Here is a 21,099-nt window from a genome sequence, read left to right on the forward strand (position 1 = left end):
CAGATCATTTATAAGTAAGAAGTGAGCATACCACTGTGCACCAAACATGAAATATTGTTGAGATGGTGCCAGTGGTCTATATTCCAGGCAACAGTCAGAAAATGGCTGTTGGCTGAGATACATGCATAAAAAGCAGGTTGGTTATATCAAAGTACGATAGAACTCCGATTTTACTTTCACATATTTTTATATTCTCCTGCATTATACATTCAATCTTACATGTTGCCAGTAAGGTTAAATGAAAAAAAAAATCTGGGATTTTATGCTTTCCATAGCCACAGTGGTCTAGTCAATAGGGTATCTGACTGTCACGTGAGAGACCTGGTTTGATTCCCAGGGTGGGTGATCTGAGGTTGGAAATTTTCTAGCCTTGTCCCCAGTTAAAGTCACTCTGGGGCTCATCCAGCCTCAAATCAATGGGTGCCTTGTTGGTAAAGGCAGCTGGAGCATGGTGCTGATCACATCACCTCCAAAGTGGTCGAGATCAAGAATGTGTGCCCCCCCCCCCCTTTTCCCTTAAATGTGCCTTCATCTCACAGTGCTATATGCATGGGGAACTTAGAGAACCTTATACTATCTGTATTTAAAGTTTTAATCTTGGTCTCTTGAAAAATGTAACATTGTTATCAGTAAATTCCACTGTAATCAGTAAATCTCTTAAGTATATTATTATTGATATGTAATTTGATTATGTAGTATGGTTGTGTATCAAGTTATTGTAAGAATAACATTAATGCATGTATACATACTCTGTTGATGCAGATTCATAGAGACATACCTGGTTTATTTCAAGGTAAATACAGTAAAACCTCGTTAATCCGGACTAATATGGGGGATAAGTTGGCCGGTTTAACGAAAGTCCGGATTAACTGAAATAACCTAAATGAACAGTAGAATGGGCAATAACACTATGTTTATAGCAACAGAACACATTTATTATGGTGTATTTAAAGGGCATAGGCAATATACTATACAGTACAGTAAAATGTAAATCAATACTGTGCATACAATGCAGTACATATGTTCATACGCAATACCCATATTATGATGATGTGCCCGATGGACCTTTCTGTGCATCACACATTTTTTTACCTTTTGCCTGTCCAGATTAAGTGAAGTCCGGCTTATCGGGGTCCGGATTAACAAGGTTTTACTGTATATTGAACATTGAACCTGTGTAACATATTAATAAAATGGTTTGAATGTTGATGAAGTGCTTCTGAAGTTAATTTTGTACAGGGTGTACCAAAAGTCCCATTACCCCCCTCTTTGAATTGTAGACAAACCTGCAAAATGTTATTTTAACTGCATGTGTATGATGAGAGGATGGTATACCATTAAATCAGACCAATGGCCACCATTTACTCTGTGTGCACACTGTCATTTTCATAGCACAGTATTATTCCCCTCCAGGGTCGATGCAATGTGCAACCTGGCTGATGTGAAGGAAGCAAACGCACTGCGAACAGCTTCTTGAAGTTCCTCAGTTGTCTGATAACGATTATGGGTGACTTTCTGTTTGATGTATCCCCATAGCGCATTATCACAAGATGTCAGATTTGGACTTCGGGGTGGCCATTTTAAAGGTGCTTGTAAATTTGGCGATCCTCGTCCAATTCGTTTGTCTCTAAACACATCATTGAGGAATTCTCTTAAAATGGCCAACCCGAAATCTAGATCTGACATCTTATGTTAGAGACAATTTCACATCGCAACTGGAGGCAAATAATACTGTGCCATGAAAATGGCGGTGTGCACACAGATCTTCTGGAGAAAATAGTGGTCATTGGTCTGATTTAATGGTATACCATCCTCTCATCATATGCATGCTGTTAAAATAACATTTTGCAGGTTTGTCTACAATTCAAAGGGGGGGGGGTAATGGGACTTTTGGTACACCCTGTATATTAGTCCTAGTACAATATTACTAGTCATTACCCACCATAAGCCATAATTGAAGGAGCAATATGTACTGTATGTAGTACATGAAGTTTTGTAGCTGACAAATCATGCTAAGTGGTTCTTTTCTTTGCTAATGTTTACACTAGCACTGTTAGGACAAATGCCTTTCATATAAAATCAATTCTACTTTGTCACAATAATGCTAATTTTAGAAACGTTTTACTTCTATTTATGATTTGGTGTGTTTTTTTTTTAATCATGTTTTTTCAAGCATGTAAATGTCTGAAGTGATGCATGGTGGTGAGAGATACTTGATATTAAGAGTAAAGATTTTCAAGAAGAGAAAGTAGAATGTGACCATACAAGACAAAATTACACATTTTTGACAGTCAAATGTTCTTTCCTAGCCCCATTTATCCATCTCCATCCTGTCATCAGAACCCTTGCTTCCTAGGTCAGAACTATGTAGAAGTTTTCACTATAGTGTGCTTGCAACATATTTTTCTATCAACAAGTAATTTTAGAGTATGCTGTTGGTGAAAATATAAGCCAAAAGTTTTAGACTTTCTAAGTATTACTATTTATTCTAAATGTGTAAGTTGATCTTAGCTTCTTTTAAATTCTATACACGTATTCTTTATTTTTCAGCATTCTGTTATTTTTATATATTCCATGGAGTTTTATATGAGCAGCCATATGAAATATTTGTTTTAGTTATCACGACCGCTATTTTATTGGTATATGTTGTTATCAATTTCTGGACATCAGATATAAGGGATATTGTAAAATTAGTAAGTATTTTTTTATTGTTTTTTTGGCAGTGAGACTTTGTACAGGGTGATAGGAAATGTGTGTAATTTTTTTTAATGTTTGTTGAAAATACAGTATAAAGATACAAAGTTCAAAATGACTTAATGAAGTAAATATTTACATGAACAGAAGCTATGCTTTCATATTGTCATTCTCAGTAATGCGAATTTTGAAGGTCATTATGCATTACCTTAAACAGTTCCATCAGTCGGTTTGTTATTTTTATGAGCAGTATTGTGTGTGACTTATTCAAATTCACATTTACTTTGAAATATGTATAAGAAAGATTACGTACATAAGCTGCGCGTTAAGTTAACTTTGCAGCAGAATATAGGTCCGCTGAGACGTGTTCTATTTCTACACAACTACATACTTGCCACAAAAGTTATTTCATTTGTAATATATAGACAAAATGATACATCCATTAGCAGGTATGGACTTGATCGGTTGCAATCACTGTGCAGGCAAACTTAGAACTGCAGATTCGCCAACTGGGATGTCTATTGCGTTGTAGTGACACTGAAACTCCAGAGCAAGTTAAGCGAGACTTAATACGTTGCAGAGCACATGGAATCTGTGATACCAGTGTTGCTCATCCCACTATTTTAACACTTTTATCGTGATTCATTGCTAATCGTGCTATACAGCGGCGAGAATGGCTGAACCGAATGGAGTCTCCTGTCCAGGGCGTGGTTTTGTCCGAATGTTGTTATGGTCATCATCCAAAGGGAAAAGCTCTTCAAAGTCAAGCAAGTTGTTTTAAATGCATATTCTTCCTTAAGACAACAAGATCAAATTAAAACAGGGCGTGAGGTGATTTTCTGCCAATATGCATACGAACTGTGTCTCGGGTGTTGAATGATTTGCGGTTTGAGTTTAGGAGGAGGAAACGTTTGTTTGTTGTTTGACGACAAAATAATTTACGCAGTATTAAAATATATTGCCGTGAGAAGAAACACATTTATTATTTGGGCGAGGCATGCGTACATTGAATCAAATGTGGGAGGAAACCACCTTGCAAACCACCGCCAGGGCTGAAAGCAACTGATGGAAAAGGGGGAGGGGAGGCTTATTGTTTCACCCACTGGGGTCAATGAAGACTCATGTTTATTGTTTATTCTGTGCAAAGAAAGGGAAGGGTGATTATCACCAAGGAATGGACAGATGAAGATTTGAATCCTGGTTTAGTGAAGTGATTCATAAATTGAAACCAAACAGAGTAATAGTAGCAGACAATGCAATACATTGTATATATCACCAATAACAAATCATGCTATATTTGGTGGTATAAACTTGAAGTGCGTGTGTCTGATAGAAACTGATCTATTGCGAACGATGCAACCAAGTTTTTCATAATTTATTTCTTTCGAAACCAAAAACAATAACTCGTCATTAAATTCAAAAGAGGCCTGTCATTTACTTTTACCTTTGTGTTTTTATTTTCTGCGTGCTCGAAATATACGCACATGCCCTCGTGTTTCTAAGATATTTCGCGATTTACATTAAGTAATGGCACATTTATTACATAGTCTGTGTGCAGAATGTACTTTAAAAATTGTATGGTTGAGGAGACAAAAAGAGGCAAAAATACATTCCGCTTTACATGCATGAGAGGGTTTTGATGTGTTGTGTGGTTGGCAAGACTGGCACGGAAGATTCTGAGCTAAGATCTTGTGCGGATTGATACATAACACCAGCTGCAAACTTAACCATGGTGAGTATATTGAGTGTTGAACTAGTTGGCTTGCCTCCAACGGTTCTAAGTTCAAGTCCTGACATTGCCATGAGTGTTCAAGTCTCTTCATCAATTTCATCTGATCATCATTCATCTTCATTGTGATGATTTGTATAAAAAATACAGAAAAGAAACCTAAAATAAGGAAAATACAAATATACATTTCTGAAAGAGAAATGGTTCAGAATATCCAATGGTACATGTACAATGGCCACATTTGTAATCCCAATATGACAATGATTATTTCTCTGTTACATTTTCCCACTTTTTCTACTCATTAGCCATAAGCCACTGAAGGATACACACTGGGTTTCACCATATTATGAGTGATCATTGTGAGTTATTTCGAGCAACTTCCCAATAGTTAAGTGGCTAAGGTTGTTGGCTTGTAATGAAGGAGTCCTGGGAACAATCACAAGTGGAAGTACATTGCACCCAGTGCTTTACCCACTTTAAACTCTAGGTTCAGTCTGAACTACTTTGCCAAACTTTACATCTTCTTTCTTACTTTATGAATGGATTTGCTAAATAGTAAATGCCCAATTGATTGGCAAATATAATGAGTGAAAGTACAACCACAAACATCCTTATTCAGAATTCAACACCAAAACTCCTGATTTTTGTTCTTGTTTTATGCATTGTTCACACTGTAGATCTCTCTTTAAATTTTTGATGGTTACAAGTAAACACCTTTTTTCACATAACTTTTTTGGTTAACACATGTTCCTTTTATCAGACATTTATATGCAATTTGATCAGTGTTCTTTTTCCTGTTTCTTTTTGATAAATTTCTCATATTGTTATAACTATAACATCGATCAAATTACAGGAAAATGCCTGATGGTTCTGATGTTCTACCAAAATGTTACATTAAAAAAGGTATTTACTTTCAGTCCATCCATTCCTACTTCAACATCCTTTTAATTCAAGAGGTGATGTGAGCATCATTAAGGAAGAAAATTAATACCATATTTATGCATGTACAATGTGCACCCTTGGTTTTTGATGGGGAAAGCAACAAAAAATTATATCTTGTTAGTAATGCACAGTATAATTCATGTTCAATAAATAGCTTTTTTAGTTGTAGGTCATGAAGCTGTTGCTATGCTGATCAAAAGTGTATGACATCATACCTATTCAATGAGTCACTTCCTGCTATGTGGACCTAGGGGAGAATATTGTCTGGTGTACACAATGAGTCACCAATCCACCCCACCCTTTCCTCTCCCTCTACTTTGCATCCCAAAACTTTCACTTCTGTAACCACCTTGTTTATTATGCAGTAGAAGAAAGTGAGATCAAAATGTGAAAGAGATAGAGTTATAGTGCTGTTTTCAAATTGCAAGTTTTATGTTATATGCCGGAAAACAACAGGCCTGTGGCTTCAACATGATGAGGCAAGTGTAAGAGAATGACGGAAGCAAGAACACTTGAAGGCAGCTCCATCCAAGAAACACTTTCGGAAACGTTGTGGATTTACGATGCCCAGGAAGAAATTTTATATTTTTCTCACGCAGCAAATGCAGGCGTTACGCATCCTGTTTATGGGGATGTGCACGATCAAATCCTGCCAGAATTTCACTACTTTTCTCGACATCTCAAAATGCTCTGATACATGGAAAACAACCATTTCACTTTTATACATATTTTTAATATTATTATTACTAAAGAAACCCAACCTGATAATTTGTATTTGCATCTGTTGTTATATACATGTTGTACGCAGTGACGTAGGGAAAACATGCATGGTTTCATGTTGGCTGTCTGAATTATTCCGTGCATAATACACACCACAGTTTTTCGGGGCAAAAGTTTTGGAAAAAATGCACATTACATGAGTAAATATGGTATGTCATGTTATAGTGTTTTGTTTGCTACAGTGACCTAACATAATTTTAAATTGCTTCTTCTTTAAAGGTACGGCTGATTATAACCATTTTTGCTGGACCAGTAATTGTTGTTATGGGATATTGCATTAGTATGGACTATTTGACTTCTGGGAATCTGGTTTTCCGAACTGTAGGTGCAGATCCAACAATGCAATCTATGTGTCGGAAATTGCAGAGGAATTTAGTATTACTCGCGTTTGATGCTCAAGCCTTGGTAAGATTTGTATTTGACCTTGTTCATGCTTCAAGTGTTTCAGTACATGTAATATGCTGTTAGGCAGCATTATTTGTTGTTTGATGCAAATGAAATATTTTCTTGTTAGTCCTGTTTGCTCTGAATATTGATAGCAAATCTTACAATGATAGTTTTTATATATAGGGGTGAGTCCATACCGATATATCAGTGCCGGCTGATAGTAGAAATATCAGTTTGAATGTAAAATCATTAATACCTATAGAGTCATCCAGTGTCTGAAAATGGCAGATGGTGGCAGTCACTTCCTTGGAGTGAAATTACAAAGTTTGACCCCAATGTTGAAAAAAAAATCATGATATACGAGACAGTAAGAAATGGCTTCAGACATATTTTTATACCAATTCTGCCCAGCATCCTCATTTGAGGACCCATCAATTTACTCTTATATAAAATATACAAAATAGTGTTATATCAGATAGAAAACAATTAAATCATGTTTTTTACAGAAAACAATTAAATCATGTTTTGTACTGTTCTTTGTAAATCCAGTTTGTTTTTATACTTAATTTGTTAAAAATTTTGCATATTAAATTTGGTATATAATATGCTGTAAATAGCAAGTTCAAATTTTACATTTAAAATCTAATAAATAATATGTTGTATATTGCCAGTTCAAATTATTAATAACTAGCTGATTGCCTGGCATTGCTCGGGTATTTATTTATACCAATCTTCTATTAGACAGGAAAATAATGAATTCTAACTATAGTGTAAAATGAACTTGGAGTTGAACGGCATTGGGAGCTTCACTATTCATCTTAACGACCCCGTAAACTATGGATTTCACCTTAATATCTGTCATTTTCGATTATTTTTACATGTCACCCTCTTCCCACCTCCACCCCTAGGGGTGCCAGGGGTGTCTTACCCCCACCATATTTCTTTCCAGATTGTAAGTCATGTGTAGCAAGTTTCATCATCGTGAATGTTACCAATTAGCTTAGCGACTCTGAAAACTATGGATTTGACACTAATCTAAGTCATTTTTGACATTTTATTTTTCACCCCCTCTCACCCCCTATCCCGTTAGGTGATGAACTTTGAGTTAAACTGCATTCAGAGTGTCACTATTCATCTTAGCGACCCCGAATGCTATGGATTCCACACTAATATTGGTAGTTTTAGATTATTTTTACATGCCACCCCTTCCCTCCCCCATCCCTAGGAGTACCAGGGGTGTCTTACCCCCACAGTATTTCTTTCCAGATTGCAAGTGATATGTGTACCAAGTTTGGTTGAAATTGCTCCAGGCGTTAGAGTAATGCCTGAACAAATACACATACACACATCCATTTTTATATATATAGATATATTAATATTCTGTAACACATACATATACGTATTTATTAAAGAATAGTCTAATTAATATTACTGAGCGAAAAATAATTGCAAAAATGGAGAAGGTAATGTGTCAAAAAAATATGGAACAAAGTGTCATCAAATGAGAACGCTGGCCAATAATGGGTTAACAATGATAGCACCTGCATCCATAAGGGCAATATAAATAGTGTGTGAATCTATTCTTGTTTTTCCATAATAATCCACTGATTTTACATTTTGTACATACAATATCATGAGAGTAATATTTAAATTTCTTGTACCGATAAGAAAATAACACCAGACTTATTCTTGTTATCTCACCAAATGAAGTGTAAAAAATCACTTATATTATTTATTCTTAATTATTTTGGCACAGGCCGTAAGATATGCTTTAATTAAAACTCTTGGTAGATTTATATGGCATAGTTGTGATCAAAGTTTACATAAATGTCCTAAATTAATATTAGGTAATAAATATAATAATAAGAATAAAAGTCAGTGTACTTACAAAAGATATTGACAAAGAGCTAGCTATATTTAAATCCTGAGAAGAAGATTCTGTTCGTAAGTACCTTGACTTTTATTCTTCGTATTAGTGGTATATATTTAATGTAATGGTTACATTAGGCCAGTGGCATGCCCAAGGGGAGGGGGGGGGGTTATAACACCCTCTTTGGCCCAGTATTCCTAAAAGAAAAAAGAACATCAAAGGTAGGAAAATATGACAAAACGAGGGATTACCAAGAAAAAGAATACGTAATCCCTCCCATTCGAAAATCCTGGGCATGCCACTGCATTAGGCAGAACCATTTCTTCTGTTCACAAAGACTGCTGATTTCTTGAAACCAATTTATTTCATTAATCAGGTGTATGATATTAACCCATTTCCAGGTCTGTCACATTTTTGTTTGTGGGATATAGTTGCAGGGTAAAATTGAGCCTCTGCAATAGTCAAGTGATTAGTTTTCTTTACCATGCAATCAAAGTATATTGGGATGAAAACAAGTAACTTAGAAGCATGGGAACTGTACTGAATGTTTAGAAGCACGCTTCCAAACTTTTATATGGACACACAAGAATTATTCTGGTGCATATTGTATTATTTTCTCATATTTGTTGACATCATTTGAAGGGCTGTGGTGTAAAACATGGTAAGTTCGAGAATTTGCAGTGGACTCTTGTGAGGCCTTCTGAAATTGGTAAACGCAACACAAAGAAACAATGTATCTACAGTATAGCTTCTAATAACCTTTTTTCTTAATGAACTCAGAAATGACCAAAATGTCACTCACCATGTTTTACATCCGAGCCCTTCAATTGATAACATGGCATATAATACATATGTAGGTCTGATTTAAAATTTTTATTATTATTGTTATAATTTTAATTAGTAGGCACATATGATATATTTTCTAATTTTGGTTACATTACATTACAGTGCAGCTGCCTTGTATTAATAATAGAAGCTGATGGAAAACTTGATCCATTGGAAATTGGAGTACTTAGTGGGGGTGTTGCATTTACCATAATATGGATGATTTTGGGATATTTTTCGGTAGGTATATTTTCTGTATTAGTTGTAGCCAAGTTTTATTCATTGTTTTTTATTGAACATCTGTAAAACTGATAAATTTTAATAAAAACAAGAGATTCTTAATATTAATTTATTTTCTTTCATGTCATATTCTTTATCTATTAACGTATCAGTTTTCTTCACAACTACTAAGCATTGTCGAAGTTGTGAAACAACTTGAGTTTAATTTAGTTTTCTTGACATGCATGTGGTACTCATTTTTTTAAAAAAAACTTATGGTAGCAAATGTAACAATAATTGCTGACTGTTGCACTACCACTATCAAAACTTCATCTCACAAATACCATTTATATATAAAAGTTAACTTAAATTACTAAAAATTACTTAACTTCAGGACATTGGTAATTAGTTGGAGAAATTAATAAGTGATTCTTTTTTTTTTTTTTTTGAAAGAGGCACATATTTGTTATTAAGTTTTACATGTAACCAAATGAATTTATTTTATTACTTCCAGATTAGATTTGAAAATAGAAATGGTGTCTGGGGATTCTTGTTTGTGAGCCTATCCCAGCCAGCATATGTTATTTGGAGATTCGTGCACACTGGATTACATGTAAGTGTTGCATCAAAAAGTAATTTGTACCAAATATTTATAGTCATTGACTTATTATTTTAAAGCATATCATGGCTCATTAAATATTTTAAACTCTTCTTTCATTTTAATGATCTAGTAAAGAAAAGTAAAAACATCATCTTGTAGGTATGTATTTAACTGTCTATGATCAAAATTATTAGAAGTTAAATGCTTGACTTACCTAAGGTTTAACCGTGAAATGACAATCCAGGACAGAAACTCTCCCGACGACATATTTGTGGTGGATGATGTAATTGATATGTGACTTTCAGAACATGCTGTGGCTCATTGCTGTAGATTCATTGTAACTGTGGCCAAATGGCATACTAGAAGTTGGGGGGAAGCTCCCAGGAAGTTCAAATTTTACGCTGAAAACTGTCTAGGAGTGTACAAGCCAGCTTCCAGACAGAAGTGACAAGCAATATGTGGAAACAATCCTTAACCTTATCTCTTAACCTTTATCTCTCCTTTTCAAGTGCGTGTATTTCAAACTTGCCTCGAAGTACAAAAAATCGTAGCTCAAGAACTAATTGTTGCAGACAGATGAAATTGATTTTGTTTTCATTCTTAAAGACAGGGCTTGGAGCAGAGGTAAACTTTATAGATTGCATAAAGGAAGAAGAAGAAAATATTTTTTTAAAAAAAAATGTGCCCCTGTGCTACCGCTCAAAAGATCAAAGTGAATAAGAAATATGTAGTATGTAGCGGCAGTACATTCCTACAACCATGCACAGTTTTGTTGAAATCAAACTGATACTTCTTGAGTAAAAAATAATAACTTTATATAAAGTGGTAGTGTTGCCAGCTTCAGGACAGTGCCTGCAATTTCACTTCTGGCGTCGGCCCTATGGATGCTGGATGGAAGCATGACAGAAGACCACTCTTTGAGGATATGTAATGCTCGTGCTGCAACAACATAAGAAAAAAACAGAAATTATGGCGTTCGAAAATTTTACGTAATTTTGGAAAATTTCGAACCTTGGGCCTTTGCCCTCACTTCCCCCCCTGAATCCTTATTTGTTGGATGTTACTTAAAATGTTACTTTTTACTCATTCTGACATTTGGAATTTAATTTTTTCAAAAAGATGCAGTGGTTGAGTATCTGCAATTTATCCCATAGTAACAAAAGGGAAACAAAGTGGTTTTTCAAACAGTGGTTGTCAATTATAGTAACAATGGATATATTGTTTTGTAATTATAGTATATAATATGTTTAGAACTATACTATTGAACAAAAAAAGACAGAACTGAAATATCGCGTGTGGTTTTCAAGAAATGGCACGTTAATTGCTGCCATGTGCTACACTTTGTCAGAGTGAATTTCGACAATCATCCTTTACACCTGCATCCCCCTGAATCCTTAATCGTCCGGTATTGCTTAAAATGTTGCTTTTTACTCCAGGGTGTCTACTCACGGGGAATTCCTTGAATGATGGGAATTGTGTGTGAATTCTATGTAAGCCCACCTCCACCCACACACATTCGAGGGTATGTGCTTAGTGCCTTAAAATATAACGGGACGTCAGTTGCATGAATTTAACAGTTCCCCACCATTTAATTTTATTTTTTTTTATTTTATTTTTTATTTTAATTTTAAATTGTGGGTGCGTCAGCACTAAGGCTATTTTGCACCCGTCACATTATACGGGGTCCAGCCCCTTATCGTTACAAATAACAACTCTATCGTTGCAGAACTAAAATCATAAAATATTAAAATGTTCTGACTTTCGTTAAAAGCTGAGGCTGTAAAGGGGCACTCAGCACACATAAGGACAAAAGAACAGGACAATACAAACAAAATTATACTGGCCATGGGGCCAGTCGCCAGAGCCTCGTTAGTCTGAAGTCCAGGGTGTACTGACGTGGAAGTGAGGTTGACATTTGGGTGTACTACGTGGAAGGTCACCCCTTACACCCCCCCACCATTTAATTTATCTCATTTATTGGATACATGTGAAAATAAACATGATAGAATAATACACATATAATTAAATAAAAATAGAATAAAATATTGATTGGTACTTAATTTATAGTAAATTGTTTGCTTTTGCCGTTCTGGAAACCAGAACGATATTAAGTACCTCGTGAGTTCATTAAAATGCATGTTGAGTACACCTTGATTACCATTTCTTATTTTGAGCAAATGCCTAGCCCTTACTTATCTTTTTCTTCATAAGACTTTAATTTTGGCTATTGGAAATATTGGAAATTGAAAATATTAGCAGTAGCTACTCCGCTTCGACGTTCTTCCTCAAGTCAATCGTCCATCATTTTAACTTTTCTGCTCTCTGTACAATGCCATGTGGGAACAAACGTCTACCAGTACGTCTACCAGTAAGTATGGTAACTAGTATTGTGTGAGATGAATACTAGCATGGGAGAAAGTACCACATCACAAATCCAAGTCGAAGTAGCAAATCCAGCCTCATGTAATTAAACCTTTAACAAATATATAATTAAGTTATCAAAAGTTAACAGTAGATACAATAAAAACCTTGATTTTACATTTATCAGGGGACCAAGTTGAAAGAACTTAAAATGCTGAAATTGAATCTAAAGGGTGTTCCGTATAGAATGTCGAATTTGAATCTAGTGCTATTGTTTTGTTTCGAGATTGGCAGACGTGTTCTTACCAATGTTGGCATCTGTTGTCATGCCGATTAATGTAGCCTCAATTGTTTTGACTCGTTTGTTGTGGTTTCCTTCCGAAAATCCTCGAATAATCCAGAAGTGTGAAATCTATCCATTCACTGAGAACGACTGTGGGGTGTAGGTTTTGGCAGGTGTACACACAGGGTGTGTGATCATACACCCTGTGATTTCTTCTTATGGGGGTTTGTGAAATCACAGGTGTACGCCAATAAACCACGAACCCTTTTGGAACTGAAGGCAGAAATCATACGGGTGATTGGAGGCATCGTGACAGACATCTGCGAGAAGGTTATCAATAATTTTGTGGAGCGTATAAATGCATTCAGACTCAGTTGGGGTGGACATATGCCTGATGATGGGAGATGTTACAGCTTACATATATGTGAAATATAACTATTTTCATGATATTTTCCCTATTTTTATTTAATTTTCTAATTCGGCATCCTAACATGTAACACCCTATATAATGTGGGGAAATGTAATACCAGGGGATGTAAAATCGGGGTTACATTGTATAATCGTAGGGATTTGTTGAGTTACTCGTAAATATGTAGTTTGAACAAGATTCGAACAATTTTACATTGTAGGTTGTAAGAAACAACCCTTTTAGAAGGCATTCGAATGTCAACCTCTCTTGCACATAGTACAACCTGAAAACTGCATGCATGCAGTCTAACAAGGCTCTAGCACCTGATCCTACAATAAGGATAGTCCTCTACGCTGGTGTATGCTGGCCTGTGTTTTGTTCTAGTAGTTTTGTTTCTAGTTTTTGATAAGGAGCTGCTCTGTCCAGTTTCTCATTGACTTAGAAATCTGCAAATTCAATTTGTGTGAAAAAGTCGGGGAATTTCGTAAAAATATTGAAAATGTGGAATAATCAGGATTTTTTTGTTTTGCTTGCATTGCCAGGATTATAATTTTCTGGTTCCAACTGGTTTCTTTCATTGGAATAATTTTATATGAAAATGTTCTCATTATATTTTTCATAATTTATTTTCAACAATGTTAAATGAACCAAGTTGTTTTGAATGTTAAATGAACCAAGTTGTTTTGATTAACATGCATAATTGTAGACATAATACATATGTTATATTACCGTGAATATTAACATGAAAAAATTGTAAAAAGTAAGTTAAATTTGAATGTTAAAATTTATGTATAGAAGTATGTTATCTCACTAATGCCATTTCATGTGTTACATCCCACAGGAGAAGGATACATTTATGTTTTCTGTAAGCTATGTGGCTGGAGGATTGTTGCTTGTTGTTCACTTTTATCTTATTGTGAACACTGTACAAGTATATAAGAACTTTGGCAAAGGACTGAGAGAAAAAGGTGAGTGTAAATAACATGAATTTGTTTCCTAATAATGTTTGTTCGATGAACAATGTATATAATTAGTGTTTTTATCTTGTTTTCCATTTTTGTATGTAATGTGTATGTGGGAGTTATTCATGTGTGAAGTGTGTGGGAGTAAGAAACTGCGGAACCTCCCGCATTCTTGATTACGGGAACTTACACCCACAAGTAAATTCGGGAACGTTCCGAGAGTTGAGCCAGGCGCTTAGCTTGGGCGTTGCCACAAGAAAAGAACAGTCATCATCAGAGAGTCGTCGTGAAAGGAACCGTGTCACATGCACGCGGTTACAAGTGCGCTGTAGAGACATTCTACAGCCGAATAGACAGTCCTTTGTGTATGTTGTTTAGTTATTGTATAGTCCTTCGTATATGTGTAATATAGACATTAAATATATGTATATATCGTCTTTGTGCGTCTGTTACTTAACCAGACACCGTGCGGGAACCGATGCATTTAGGATAATTAGGGCCAGGGTGGAGTTCAGCCAGTTAGCCAATGTAGTGCGGGGCTTTCTGAAAACTGACACTCATCAAATGGTCCTCCGGGACGGATGCGTCGCAATTGTAGTATTCGTGCCGTATTCCGGTAGTTCGTCGGGAAATCAACGAGCCAGAAGAAGAGTCAACGTGCCACACCCTCGGTCCGCCATATGCGTTTAGCGTCTCTTGTACGACGAGTCAACATGGAGCAGTTACTGGCGTCAAAGACAGTCCTCAAGCGGGAAGTTACTCGGATTGAAAACAAGTCAGCTTCAACAACGCTGGAAAGTGCGACAATTAAAGTCTACATAGACAAGGTCCTTCAGCTAAGTGCAGACTGTAGTGCATTACTTGTGAATCTCGCTAAACAGTGCGAAGAAACAATGTTTTCCGAGTACTACGATGAACTGAGTGCGGTGCAAGACAGATTAGAGTTCTTGTTGGGCTCCCTGTACCAAAAACAGAAGGAAGCCGTTTCCCCCGTTGTCGCGGTCGCGGTGAACAGTGATGCGAAAAGTGACGTTCGGTTACCAAAACTAACATTACCAGAATTCAGTGGTGACATTCATCAATGGTTGTCATTTCGGGACTTATTCGTGGCATCGGTTCATGACAACAAATACCTCAGTGGCGCTCAGAAGTTGCAGTACTTGAATTCGGCATTAAAGGGTGAACCGTCATTATTAATCCAGTCCATCGCAATAACAGATGCAAACTACGAGGAGGCGTGGAATCTGCTAGTTTCGCGGTACCAAAACAAGAGAGAGATTGTGAACAGCACAATTAATCGCTTGGTTAATCAACCTTGTGTGCCATCACGCTCGGCTACAGGGTTACGCAAGCTCATTGACGTCACTTCTGAGTGTGTGCGTGTGCTGAAGGTTTTGGACATCCCTGTAGAGGCTTGGGATGCAATATTAGTCTTTCACACCACCGACAAGTTGGATGCAGAATCTAGGCAACAGTGGGAACTTTCACTAAAGAATGCAGAAGTTCCTAAGTTCGAGGACCTGACTACGTTCCTAGATGTGCGTACCAGAGCTCTTGCAGCATCTACGGTGACCTCTAGCCTCCCAATGTCCAGCAAACCCCCTCCCAGGGCCACTGATCGTCAAGTGAAAAAGAATGTGAATTCGTATCATACAGGTGCTGAAACTGTGTGTCCTAAATGCCGCGGACACCACAGGTTGCATACTTGTCAGAAGTATCAACAAATGTCGGTGCAAGAACGGTACTATTTTGTGAAAACCCATGATCTGTGCTACAACTGTTTAAAATCGAATTGTAACGTCGGAAAGTGTACTTCAGGCACGTGTATGGTGTGCTTTAGAAAGCACCACACATCCCTTCACTTCTCTCGTGAAAATCCCAGTTCTACGCAGCAAGTAACGTCCCACATCGCCAACAAGAAGAAAGCCATTCCATTGCAGGAAGTTCTCTTGTCTACAGCCACCGTGGTCGTTAGGGATAGACACAACAACGTTCGGCATTTTCGTGCACTCTTAGATACGGGCTCCGAGTGTACATTTGTCACGGAAGACTGTAGTCAGCAATTAGGCCTTCGAAAGAAACACATCAGTGTTGCCATATCCGGTATTTCGGCAACCGGTATCGGTACTTCTCGTTCCATGGTGGACCTACAGTTTAGGTCAAAAGCGGGCAACGAAACGTACACCACCAAAGCCATCGTTGTGAAGAAGATTACAAATGATTTGCCCAAGCAGCAATTCACTTTTGATCAACAGTGGACACACCTACATAACCTTGATCTTGCCGACCTGTCCTTCAACAAACCAGGGAAAATAGACATTTTATTTGGTGCAGATATTGTTCCCTTACTTTTAAGACCTGAGAAAGTCGCAGGTCCAGTAGGTACACCAACGGCCATAAGTACTTCACTTGGGTGGATTCTTATGGGCAGAATTAACGTTCCGCGCAATAAACGCGCAGTGTCATCACATCATGCGTCATGTAGTGATCTGGACGCTACCCTACAGCGCTTCTGGGAAATAGAGACTGTGCCATCGGTAAAACTGTACAACGAAGAAGAAAACTTTTGTGAACAACATTTTCGAAACACACACGAACGTGACATCGATGGTCGTTATGTTGTGAGATTGCCCTTCCGAGAACAAAGCGGTGTTCTGGGAGCTTCACGTCCCCTAGCGGTGCAGCGTCTCAAACAAGTGGAGAAACAACTCGTCAAGAATCCACAATGTCAAGAAAAGTATGCTGAGTGTATGCAGGAATACCTAGACCTGGGTCACATGAGCGTCATTCCGAATTCAGAATTACCTGTGTCCCAAGAAAGCAGTTGCTACCTCCCACACCATAGTGTCATCAAAAGGGACAGTTCCACAACGGCTTTACGGATCGTGTACGACGCCAGTGCGAAGACGACGACAGGAGTTTCCCTCAACGATAAGTTGCTTGTAGGACCTAAGATACAAGACAACATAATGCCTTTGTTGCTACGTTTTCGTACGTATCAAATAGCCCTTACTTCGGACGTTGTCAAAATGTTTCGACAGGTGAAATTACACCAAGATGATGCAGAATATCATCGCATTGTGTGGAGGAAGTCACCGAAAGAAGAGATACGAGACTTCAGATTAGAGAGACTGACGTTTGGTACGGCTAGTGCTCCTTTCTTAGCCACCAGGTGTTTACAACAGCTGGCCCGCAACGAAGAGGCAGACTTTCCTGAAGCAGCGGCAATTACATTAAGAGACTTCTTTGTAGACAATCTAGTGACTGGCAGTGATACAGTAAAACAAGCTATCGCGTTACAAAAACAAATAAGTGAACTTCTACAAAGAGGTGGTTTCGAATTGCGGAAATACTGCTCGAATAATTCAGAAGTATTGAATGAAATCCCTGTACATTTGCGAGAAACGAACTTTGCATTGGATGTGAGCATAAATGAACATATAAAGGCACTCGGGATCGAATGGCATCCAGCGAGTGACGAATTCGCGGTATCAGTGACACAACCCGCAATTCGTGAGCAATTGACCAAGCGCATTTTGTTATCAGACATCGCGAAAATATTTGACCCCCTCGGGTGGATATCTCCAGTAACTGTCAAAGCAAAGATCTTCATGCAAACACTTTGGCAAGTTAAGCTTGATTGGGACGATGTACTTCCACCAGAACTAGAAATTGCATGGCAAAGTTTTCGGGCGGAGTTGCATACATTGCAGGATATTAAGGTGCCTAGGCGCATCGTGTCTTCAAAACCGGTAACGTGCGAACTGATAGGCTTTTGTGACAGTTCCGAGCGGGCCTATGCGGCCACTGCCTATTTACGTTCTACATACAGCGACGGCAGTGTTGAAGTGCATCTTGTAGCAAGCAAAACGAGAGTCGCGCCTCTGAAGAAAGTGATTCTCCCGAGACTCGAACTCTGTGCTGCAGTGTTACTCATACGTTTGCTGCAGACAATAAAGGAAGCTCTTCATTTGAACATTACAGAGATCCGTGCATTTACTGACTCTACAATAGTTTTGTGTTGGATAAACTCTTCTCCTTCTAATTGGCGTACATTTATTGCCAACAGAGTTGCTAAAATACACGACGTTCTCCCTGCAGAGAATTGGTTCCACGTGTGCAGTGAAGAGAATCCAGCTGATTTGGCGACAAGAGGAATTTCTCCCTCAACCCTGCTCGAACGTGATATTTGGTTCTTCGGTCCACAGTGGTTACGTAATCAGTCCTTCAATCCTACACGCACGCTCAACGCAGCAGCAACAGCTGAGGTTGAGAGAGAGAGAAAAAAGGGTCTTCTCGTGTTACAGTCTTCGGTCGAGGTGGAGGAGTTATTAGTAAACAAGTATTCAAACTTATCAAAGCTCCAAGGAGTAGCGACTTGGTGCTTCAGATTTATGCATAACACCAAGCGAGGTACTAATGAACGTCAGTTTGGACCCCTCTCAGCACGCGAACTTAATCACACGTTGCTTGTGTTAGTGAAACAAGCACAAATTACAGCATTCCCTACAGAAATGAAGCATTTGAAGGAAGGGAATCCTTTGCCTTCGAACAACCCATTACTCAATTTGACTCCTTTCCTGGACCAGGAGGGAATTCTGAGAGTAGGTGGACGTTTACACAATGCACAAATGACAATTGATAAGAAACATCCCATTCTGTTACCTCGTGAACATAAACTTACAGAGCTCATCGTGAAACATGAACATTTGAAACATTTGCATGCGGGATCACAATTGCTTCTCGCTGTCCTACAGCAACGTTTTTGGATTATACGAGGGAGGGACTTAATTCGAAAAATTGTGTTTAAGTGCAAAGAATGTTTTAAGGAAAAACAGTTGACAGCAACTCAACTCATGGGTAGTTTGCCAGCCCCTCGCGTCAATCCAGGCCGAGTATTTGCAAATACAGATGTAGATTACTGCGGCCCATTTTCAATAAAGAGTTGCCAACTCAGGTCTTCAAAAATCACCAAAGGATACGTCACTCTTTTCGTGTGTCTTGCAACCAAAGCAATTCACTTGGAAGCGGTAAATGATGCATCAACGCCTACATTCATTGCCGCATTTTGTAGGTTTGTGGCCAGGCGTGGTAAACCTAACCAGATCTTCAGCGATTGCGGAATGAACTTCGTAGGGGCAAACAGAGAATTGAAAAAGCTACTTTAATTCATGCGACAAAAAGAGCACGTCCAATCGGTGTCAGATGTTACGGCCTCGCAAGGCATACAATGGAATTTCAATCCACCGGGAGCAGCTCATTGGGGTGGTGTATGGGAAATTTCAGTGAAGGCAGTGAAATATCACTTGAAAAGAGTTATGGGCTCAACATTACTCACTTATGAGCAATTCATCACGTTCTTGACACAAATAGAGGCGTGTCTTAACTCGAGGCCCTTAAGGCGATCTCCTACCCCGGCGAAGGTTTGAGCAATTTTCCATGTAAGCTTATGGGCGTAACTTTAGTCACTATTATCTCGAGAACCAGTAGACAGATAATTTTCAAATTTTAACTGAACGCTGAGAAAGGATGTTTCTAGAGAACCACTGATCGATATTTTAATTTTCTGCATCAACGTCCCCATAATTAATTAATTCATTTTATTTGTGAAATATCAGACTTTTTTTCACTTTTCTTGACAGGGCAACCCTGTTGCCGGCCGGCAGGTTCACTGCAGCTGCTCGGTGTCGCCTAATGACCTTGTAGAAAGAGGGTTTGGAACACGGCGGGTGGTTTCGCCCCAACACACAACAGGTTTAGAAGATGAAAAGAAAGCAACATGTCTTTTGGCTTTTAACTGGGTAGCTTTTAAATTATGGACTGGAAGTGGTGGCATGAAATTGGTGAAGTGTGTTCCGGACCAAGAAAAATATGAAGTTGGAATTTGGTCCGAGAGTTTGAGTCTGAGAGACAAATATGTTTCTAAAGCAGTGGCGTTTCCGTAACAGGGCTGGTTACTACATTATTTTTATTATTGTAAAACACACTATTCTTCCATTATAAATGTAGATAACGGACCATACTATATATGCATAAATAAATGTAGAGTTTGTTTTTAAATTTGTTTTATGCACAGAAAGGCTATCCAGGGCTGGACCTACAGTTTAAAGTGGAGTCCGAACCACAATGTGCCTGCACCGGGTATCGACCTCGGGATTCCTTGATTACAAGACGACGACGTAACCACTACGGCATTGGGAAGATCCGCTTATAAATAATACATGATTACATACGTATATACTAGAGATGGCAAACAATATAAAGTTCGGCGGAACCGGGTACCTGGATCTGATCCTAGAACCGAGTGTCCGTTGATTGACTGATTAATTTTGTTATTATTCGTTGCTTTCTGATACTTGGATAATTGCAACAATAATGAAGAATGCGTATTAGATGAAATTGTTGAACGGCAACTCACAAAAAAAACTTCTACGCCGTGGCCGGGATTCGAACCCAGGACACCCGGCGTTTTAGCATGCTATGCTAATCACTTCGCACGCAGGTCGGCCCGACTGTCCGGATTTCGGGTTGTGGATGTATGAATTTTACATAATGGCTACATTAGAACCAATTAACTATTAAATCAATCATTTCGAAAGCTCTTATCACTAATGCAATGAAACATTTCATGCACAAAATACAAGTAGCCTATTTATGCCAGTATAATATTTTAATATTTCAACACAACAACATGAAAACCCAATTTTACATCTTCTGAGAGAAGAAAATCTCGTAAATAATGATATTTCCTCGGGGTATATTGTATAATGCCTTACGTAATAAATAGAATTGTCGTATTCGTAGATAAACGTATTCTTGCATAGACATGGACTAGGGCAAAAAAACTTCCAGGGGGTGAAAAATGAAGGTTACCAGTACGTCCTGAAGCATGAAACATATTTACGGATCATTTTGATTTCTTGTTATTTCGCGTCGCTTTTAATCCAGTTTTGGCTAATCGCGAAAATGAGGCTCCGGCTCATCCGAACGAATGTAGGATGAAGCCTGCACCGAGTTAAAGCAATTCAGCTTCTCAG

General features: G+C 38.0%; 1 protein-coding gene across 3 annotated transcripts in view; it reads left to right on the forward strand.

Annotated features, from left to right (window-relative positions):
- The window catches only part of LOC145987097 (uncharacterized), a 60,653-nt gene that overhangs the window by 27,201 nt on the left and 12,353 nt on the right, over positions 1 to 21,099 (forward strand). For all 3 annotated transcript variants that reach the window (XM_083121572.1, XM_083121571.1, XM_083121573.1), the window contains 5 exons: positions 2,551 to 2,693; positions 6,365 to 6,550; positions 9,351 to 9,467; positions 9,961 to 10,059; positions 13,942 to 14,068. In XM_083121572.1, the coding sequence (XP_082977698.1) occupies positions 2,551 to 2,693; positions 6,365 to 6,550; positions 9,351 to 9,467; positions 9,961 to 10,059; positions 13,942 to 14,068 (672 nt within the window). The remainder of the gene's footprint in view (positions 1 to 2,550; positions 2,694 to 6,364; positions 6,551 to 9,350; positions 9,468 to 9,960; positions 10,060 to 13,941; positions 14,069 to 21,099) is intronic.

The sequence above is a fragment of the Lepisma saccharinum genome, chromosome 4, assembly GCF_977018435.1.
Source record: "Lepisma saccharinum chromosome 4, izLepSacc3.1, whole genome shotgun sequence".
NCBI lineage: Eukaryota > Metazoa > Arthropoda > Insecta > Zygentoma > Lepismatidae > Lepisma > Lepisma saccharinum.